General features: G+C 34.6%; 1 protein-coding gene across 1 annotated transcript in view; it reads left to right on the forward strand.

The window, feature by feature from the left end:
* Nucleotides 1-1,643: 1,643 nt before the first annotated feature.
* Nucleotides 1,644-8,926, forward strand: part of LOC107091320 (gamma-aminobutyric acid receptor subunit rho-1-like) — a 49,900-nt gene continuing 42,617 nt past the window's right edge. Inside the window, exon 1 of the mRNA XM_015385165.1 lies at nucleotides 1,644-2,010. Coding sequence (XP_015240651.1) covers nucleotides 1,904-2,010 — 107 coding nt within the window. The 5' untranslated portion in view covers nucleotides 1,644-1,903. The remainder of the gene's footprint in view (nucleotides 2,011-8,926) is intronic.

The following is an 8,926-nucleotide window of genomic DNA, read 5'->3' on the forward strand; positions in this document are numbered from 1 at the left end:
GCAAAGTTTCTCATTTATCTCCTCAAATCAGGATAAAATGCACTTATTTTAAGAAAAAATGACTTATTTTGATTTACATTTTTTGCAGTGTGTATGGGAAAAATACACTTGACAAAAACTTCAAAACGTTTTTTTAAATTAATATTTTAGCAAAAATTTCACAGAATTAAGCGAAAAATGGGGTGAGTACTTAAAACAGGTTAAAATGGATCATTTTATTGTCTTGAAACAAGTAAAACTGTTTTCACAGTCTAAATGTTAACGCGACTCAGTCCGCAATATGTGCTATTTAAAAAAAAAAAAAAAAAACTGCTCAGAAATAGTTTAATTATCTAGTTAGGATGAAAAAAAAAGAATTTTCTTAAAACAAGTCAAATAATCTTAACAATATTCAGTCTTACTAAGAAAATACATTGAAAAACAAGAGTAATAAGACCAAAATGCTGAATTCAAGTTTATTACACCTGTATAGATTTTCCTTTTTTGCAGTGTACAAATGGAAAAGGAGTAAAGAAATACAAAAACATTTATAAACCATTTCATCAGTCATTTGATAGGTATAAAGTACCACTTATTTTATTGTTTAGGATCGTCCAAATTATAAAAGGAAAGTAGAAATGAAAACCTTTACCACATTTTTTTCTTATGTTGAATGTAAATAATCAAATTCCTCTGGCAAATTGACTTACCTGTGAAAATACACTTATTTCAAACCAAATTGACTAATTTATTTGTATTTTTTATGTTTACTTTGAAATCGCATATCAACAAATCCTAATATCTAAGTAACCAGTATCATAAGACTTTGAGTAATCTGTATGGGCACATGGGGACCATGTATTCTCAGGCGGCAGCACTTTTGTAAACAGGGATCCGCAAATCTGAAAAGCAAATAATGCCTAAGATGATTTAGACCAATTTTTAGACTGACGTAGATGGAGTTAACCCAAATTCTTGATCTTATAATCCAGCTGTGCAGCCTGCTGAGGGAAAAAGGGGGACACATGGCCAGGCAGATGATGACATCGCCACTGAGACTTTTATTTTTTTCCTTTTCGACAAACAGCACGTTTTGACGGATAAATAGTAGTGCAGCTTGTTGCTGAATTAAGTCAACAAATCCTCTTTTCTTTCTGATTAGACCAAATATGTTGATAATTAGAATTAGAAGCATTTTGGAAATGATGCATGTAGCTCCTGAACACAGCTGTTTTTTGCTGCATATTATCTTCAGAGTGAATGTTGAGTAGCATTATCTCTGCAAACATCTTTACCTTTTCTGTCTTTTTTCACAGTGTCCAAAATACATTACCCCACTCAATGAGCAAGAGAGGAAAAATAACACAGCAGGCAGTAATGACCAGAACAGGGCTCTGATGGCATGAAATCATGTAAATGGGATGCATCTTTTCTCTTGGCGATGTCAGTGGGATCCTGCTGCACAGACAAAAAGGCTGAGAAGCCTTTCAGATCTCACAGAGCTTCTTCTCATCCTCTATAAGTCTGACCTTCCAAGTGAGCATGCTGCATCATTGTGAGAAGTGGTGATTCTGGGCGGCGCAATAAGTGGAGGAGAGCACATCAGAGTGCAGGGTATCTGAAAGCAGCAGAGCACAGAGAGGCAGGCACATCCGCCGCTGGAGGGATCAAATCTGTACCATCTGACGCTCAAGGATTTATGGGTTTAGTCAAAATTGCTTTTCCCACTGTGGAGATTAAGCACAGTAGGATGTTTTCCTGTCAGCCCGTAGAATAGCCGGGTGTTGCTGCTGCTGTTTTGCTCCCTGTTATCGGCTCGGGCGCTGGAGAAGGCAATGTCTCAGGAGGGCAGAGTGCTCCAAACCCTGGTGGGAAGTGGATTCTGATTGACAGGAGTGGTCCCGTCCTCTGGGGAATGTGAACCATGCAGGTGGAAACGGTACTCATGCTTTTCTGTGTTTGGCTGGCGGGCACAGCTGCCAAGATGGTTCAACCAAGAGGTCACAAGCTGGAAACCTACAAACAAAGCAGGTAATGACCACCAAGAGGTTAATTTCTACAGAAAGAAACATTATTTTAGATGTGCTTATTGGAAAAAAAAACAAGCAAATCTTTAAGCTGAAAATCTACAGAGACTAAAAGTTGTAGTCCCATTCAGTTTGTATTTTTAGGTGTGCACAATGTTGCCCACTTTCCCTGCTTCACCTGAACCGCTCCCTCCCCTTCACAAGACAGAAGGTCGGACAGATGAGAGAGGGAGACCTAATTCCCTACATCTATTTATGTACGACGGGACAATGCTGTGTTCTCTTGCCCCACAGCTGCTGCAGGGCAGATAATGACTGTTTCTCTGCCGCCTGCAGTTGTAGCCAATGTCATTTCCAGGTGATTATTTAGGCTAATTGCAGCCTGGTTAATGTGTGCAATGGATTAAACCTTTTTACTGAGCTCTGAACTAGATCAGGGAGTCAATTTAACATCCGTTTTTTAGCAGTTTAATGACTGATCTGACCCACACATTGGAAGTAAAATCTAAAGAGAGATTTCTGAACTGAACTTTGGCTTTTAAGATGTAAAAGAAAATATGCATCGTTAATTTTTCATGAGTTTTCCTTAATTTTAAAAGGCAACAAGCAGTTTTTGAAAGGATAACCCAATTTATTATTATTCAGATTGTATCTAATTATTTATGCAATTTAAAAAAAATCTAAAATACAGGATAATTAATATAATGTGTTCAGATTTTCAGTAGAAAATAGACTCTTTTACTTTAAAACCTTCACATGTTTTTACCACAGTTGACTGTTTTCCTCCTCCAATCAACCACTTTTATAAAGCACCAATGTACGGTATTTGGATTTAACATTCAAATTAAAATTAAAAGTATTTGTAGGAGACAATAAAAGAGTGTGAGTTTCAAACCAGTCCTTTATCATATTTGTCATGATTTTTTTCTAGAATGGAATATTAATATTTATATATAAAGCTGATCTAGTTCAAGTGCAGTGCTTCGTTTTCTTAATTTCCCTCCCTGCTTTTTTTTTTTTTTTGTGTCATTTGTTAAAAAAAAACACATTTCATGTTTAGATGCAGGACTTTAAACTATTCTCCTAATTTTCAAAAGAAGACCTTTTGATAATTACATTGTCTTTTCTTTAAGCATCTTAAATTATTACAATTCCTTTTGAAATAGAATAAACCGACTTTTTTTAAGCCAAGAGCAAAACCTAAACTAAAAGTTTTATTTTAATTAGATTTTTTTTCTCTGATATTTACTCTGACGACTAAAGCAGGTGACACTAGTGTCTCAGGAAAAGGCTTTATTGATGCATAATTTGCTATTACAGTAAATGTTTGTTTCCCTTCTGGATTAATAAAGTCATTTTTATTTGAATTGAATTAAAATTTTTAATGAAGATGTGGAACAAAAAAAGTCACAGATGCTTAGTTGTAACATTATTGCACACGTGCCACACTGCAAAAAATTCAATTTTTTTTCTTAAAATAACTGCATTTTTTATTGGATTGAGGGGGTAAGTGAGACACTTTGCCAATGGAACAAGACAATTTATATTTAAAATAAGAAAAAACAATTGCATTGTCTTGTTTCAAGTGCATTTTTATCTTATTATCTTTTTTTAAGAGTAAAAATACTCATTCCATTAGCAAATCCTCTTATTTATCTACTCAAATTAAGGTTTAATTCACTTAATTTAAGATTTCTTCACTTATTTCTAGATTGTTTTTGCAGTGCATGCTTTATTGGCATAGAAAGATACTCACCTACTAATCAATAATGCTCCCACATCCCCCTTAATCACACCATTTGATTGACAGCCAAGCCCAGGATGTCACAGGTCTTTATAAAAGTTTGAAAACTCTGCCATAATGAACTGTGTGCCACAAATATACTGCAAGGAGAAATCCCTGAGAGCTTTACTTTATCTCACGCTACACTATGCAGGTGCTCAGTTTGTGCTGCAGAACATTTCCTCACCTAAACATGTCAACTGCTTAAATTGACTCCTACATCAGGGCCTTTAAAACTGCTTTCTTTATAAACCAGCTGATTATTTTCACAAGTTGAGAAAATCTTTTAAACAAGAACAGCAACATCATGATGAAAACTGAAAAAAAAACAAAGACAGGGATTATAAATACAGTACAATTCTTTATGTTTAGCTCCATGTGAAAGCATTTTAGATCCACCTGTGGCAACATAAGCAACATAGATATCAAGGCAGAAGCTTTTAAAAATATATCAAGGCCACTGCTGCTTTCTATGCATAGTGTTATGATGCTACTTGTCACAATACAATATCCCCTGGAGTTTTTCCCATCATTTTCTTAACTATATTTGGCAAAAATGCTTCTATATTTTCAGATATGTCTGAGCTCAAGTATTTGAAAGCACAAATTTGATGCTTAGGCTTTGGAAACATTTTGTGAATGATAAAAAAACCTTGAGCTGACAGTCGGAAACGACCATAAAATGTATTTTTCCCCTTGTCACTCTTGTGAATGTCAAACATATGATTAGTGTCAAGCTAACAACTTCTTACTCGATTCTCCTTTCACATTGAGAAGAGTGGCATATTTTTCTCTTGTAATTATTTCAGTTATTTTGTATATCAGAAAACTCACTTTTCAAGCATTATCCAGATTCTTTTATCTTATTATCAAAGAAAAGAGAAAGCCTACTCTGCAAAAAATAGAAATCTCAATAAGTTAGTTTTTTCTTAAAAGAAGTGCATTTTTCCTTGAATTGAGGAGGTAAGTGAGACACTTTGCCAATGGAACAAGAAGATTTCCTTTTAAAATAAGAAAAAACAATGTTATTGTCTTATTTCAAGTGCATATTATCTAACTATCTTATTTTAAGAGTAAAATTACTCATTCCATTGGCAGATCATCTTATTTACCTGCTCAAATTAAGGGTAAATACACTTAATTTAAGAATTTCTTACTTATTATTTTTGCAGTGTATCAACCCCACAGTTCATGAATTGAAGCTGATTGGGCTTCTTTAGAAGCAACAGCTCTCAAAATTGTCTTCAACAATTTAAGTATTAGGGTTTATTGATAAAAATACATCTAATATGACACAAAAACAAGAATAAAACCAATACATTTATCCAAACAACACATTTTTCAGTCCTTAATTGATTTAGCTAACATTTCCCCAATTACACTGCAAAAAATCTAAATCTAGATAAGTCATTTTTTCTTAAAATAAGTGCATTTGTTCTTGGATTGAAGAGGTAAAAGAGATATTTTGCCAGTGGAACAAGACAATTTACACTTAAAATAAGAAAACACAATTGCATTGTCTTATTTAAAGTGCATTTTATCTAATTATCTTATTTTAAGAGTAAAATTACTCATTCCATTGGAAAACTATCTCATAAAACTATCTCATACTACCTACTCAAATTAAGGGTAAATACACTTAATTTAACCCCTAGAACCCTACGGACCCACCGGCGGGTCCAGCTGCTACGTGACCTCGTAATTTTAACAAACCCCCAGTATTGATGTAAAAAACACATTTGGCACAGTTTGGTGACATTTTTGGATAAATGTGCCAAAATGGCCCCTCCGCCTAAGAAANTTTACTTTTGTGTGTTTTTGTCAGGCAGAAATGTATTTATACCCCCTTAGGGTGTAAGAGGTTAAGACATTTTTACTTATTTCTAGATAGTTTTTGCAGTGTACTCCTTAAGCTAAAACCACAATTTGCAGAAAAGCTACAATGGATCAAGTTAGTTACTTGCTGCAATCAATCCAACAACTTTTTGATTGCAAAATAGCTATAAATAGCTATCCACCACAAAACATGCCCCCATTGAAATCTGTATTTATGAACAAGAGGATGCATGGATTGATATACCATGGCACTAACGAGACAATTAATTCATAAAAATGGGTTTAAAAAAAGAGCTTTGATGGTAAAATAACAGTAAATGAACATATCTGTAGGGATATCGAAGAATAAAGGCAGACCTATGAAAGATGCCCTAAGCAACACTAAAGGATGTGCAGAAAAGTCCAACATCTTGCGTATAATAACAGCTGCATGAGTCTGGAACAAGGAATGGGGTCAAAAGACAGAAGCCTTTAGCATGCAGACCTGCATTACGTCTCCAGAATCCTCACAGCTGTTATTGGATAAAACGAAACTCAAGGTTATTTGAGAGCCCTTTTCAGAACGCATTATTACAACAAAAAAAGGTGTTCAATGAAACATAGTAGCATCATGGTTGGCAGTAGATTTTCTTATTGTTTGTTTATTATTTTGCACTAGAAAAACAATCTATAAATAAGTAAAAATGTCTTAAATTAAGTGTATTTACCCTTAATTTGAGTCAGTAAATGAGCTAGTTTGCCAATGGAATGAGTATATTTACTCTTAAAATAAGATAATTAGATGATATGCTCTTGAAATAAGACCATGCAATTGTGTTTTCTTATTTTAAGTGTAAATTTTCTTGTTCCGTTGGCAAAATGTCTCTTTTATCTCCTCAATCCGAGAACAAATGCAATCATTTTAAGAAAAGATGACTTATCTAGATTTCAATTTTTTCCAGTGTGACGAGTGAAATTATGAACATTTATCCATGAATTATAATTATACTTCTCAGTATTGCATGCATCTAATAATAATTAAAAAAAACAGCTTTTATTGAGAGATCAATAAAGCTTTTGTGAAACAGACTTGGCAAACATTGCCAACTAAAGGTATAAGATGCTGATAGACTCCATCCAAAGACTAAATGTTGAATCCAAAGGTGCATAAACATTAATTAGTTAACAGCATTTCATTTATTTAATGTATAGGTGAGTTAAATCTGACCTTAGACATGGAAAACACTTTTTAAACGACTTACATTAGTTAACTTTTTTATATCACAAAACCTGGATTTTTTTTTATCAAGCATTTGTAGATTTTCTCTAAGATTTTCCGATTGTATTTACATTATCACCTACATGAACAGCTCATTTTCTCAGCTGTGGACCTTTTGAATGTTGAAATTCATTAACACCAAACACAATCATACTGTAGACACTTATAATAAACCCGTCTACTTAACAATTTCTTTCCTAGACTTTTCTAGAATGACTGCGTGCAATCAGCTGGTTTTTATTAGAGAACTGTTATAAAATCTGTCTGGATAATTGGATAGGATTGTCCATATAAAGTGCATTTAGATTACATTTTTATGAAACGTATGTATAAATACATTGCCTTATATAAACTAAATACAACTCAATTATGTTGTGATCGGAATGTATATATGAGTGAATTTACTTGATTTTAATGTTTTATTTGATTAGAAAATGCTCAAGTTTGCATGGTGATGTTTGTTATGAAATTATGCCACATAAAGCCAGGAATAGTAGAAACAGAAAGTAAAAAAAAATATATATATTTTATACAGTGATATCATCCTGGGGAGTTCGGTAATAAGCAAAAGGTCCATTTCCCAGAATTGCTTCAGGTCAATCAGAATAGTTGCTGCAGAAACTGATCCCTGCTTCCTGGATCCTTAGTGCAAATGGTGATAAACAACCAATGGAAAATCATTTTTAATACAGCAACACTCGACTTAGAAGAAGTACAGACCTAATTGAGATATAAAAATAAAAGAGTTTCCTGTTAATAAGTGTAAAACACTCCCTGCTTGTTATTGAGAAATATCAGCACAAAGTTCAGCTGTAGCCTGTTGCCTCAAGTGAGAAACTGTCTTTGGATTAATATCTGCTGAAGATGATAAGATTTTCCGGAGCGTGCGACTTCAGCGTTGTATGCTTCAAAATGCTAACAGCGTAGGGAGATTTGCATTCTCCTAATATATTCACCAAACCCTGTCAAATCATCCCCCTGCCTTTAGACGCAGTATCACTTTTCATGCTTCAACGGTTATTTATAGATCAGAGGCGGCATAAAAAGTGGGTTCATTGTTCAGATTCTCCTCAATCTGAGGGGAAGTAAATAGGTTTTAATTAACCAAACAGCTGCTGTTTGTACACATCCTGATAAAAGAGTCAAAGTTTGTGGTTTGATGAGTTTTACCCAGAAGACACGTGTTAGGAAACGCTGTACAGTCATCATCTGAGCCTTACTGGGATAGAAATGGTTATTAAAACAAAGTAGATATGACGATCATTATCATGACGGCTCATGTAGCTGGGAGCTGATGTGTAGTCTATAAACACTAGTGTCATGTTTTCAAGTCTGAGCTCCGTTGTTTCCAGTAGTTTCCTCCTGCAGCTTGTTAAAAGTCACCTCGCATCAGCCGTCTCCCCTCTGACAAGCAGGCTCTGTGAATACAAATGGAATATAAATCTCACTGCCCCTCTGGCCGCAGGGGAAACTCAGACATTTATGTTGAATCCAACTCTTCCCCCTGTGTTCCTCATCGACTGTGTCTCTTCACTTGACTGGGAAATTCCCGAAGCGTTGGGTTGCTGCTGGTGCTGGATTTGTGGGTGTTTTCATAGTGTTTGTTTTCTCAGCTGATGCCTCAGGTTGGAGGACAAGAGAAGAGGAATTCTGCTGGACAGAGGAGCTGGAGGACAGCAGAGGAGGAAACTATATTTCAAAAATTAAACACTTATCTGAGTTTTTTTTTTTTTTGTTTGAAGAGCATATACTGTCATTTTTTTCCTTTTTCACTTTTCCTAAATTCTACATCTCAAGTTAAGAAATGGGTCAAGAGAATGCCAGAATTGAAATGGATCCAAGGGGGCTGAAAATACCAACCAACAGTGAACAGGATGTTCACAGTTCACCCAAGACGAGACTTGCAAATGCGTTTTTAGCTCAAATCTGAGTTAAAGTGTCTCTTTTAGTTCTTTCTAAGTTTTCAGTTGCACTGATTTATATCATTTTGGTTCACTGATTTCTTTTCCATTTTGTATGATTTTGTAAATCCCAGAACTATTT

This window comes from Cyprinodon variegatus, unplaced genomic scaffold (genome assembly GCF_000732505.1).
Source record: "Cyprinodon variegatus isolate N-32 unplaced genomic scaffold, C_variegatus-1.0 Scaffold332, whole genome shotgun sequence".
Lineage (NCBI taxonomy): Eukaryota > Metazoa > Chordata > Actinopteri > Cyprinodontiformes > Cyprinodontidae > Cyprinodon > Cyprinodon variegatus.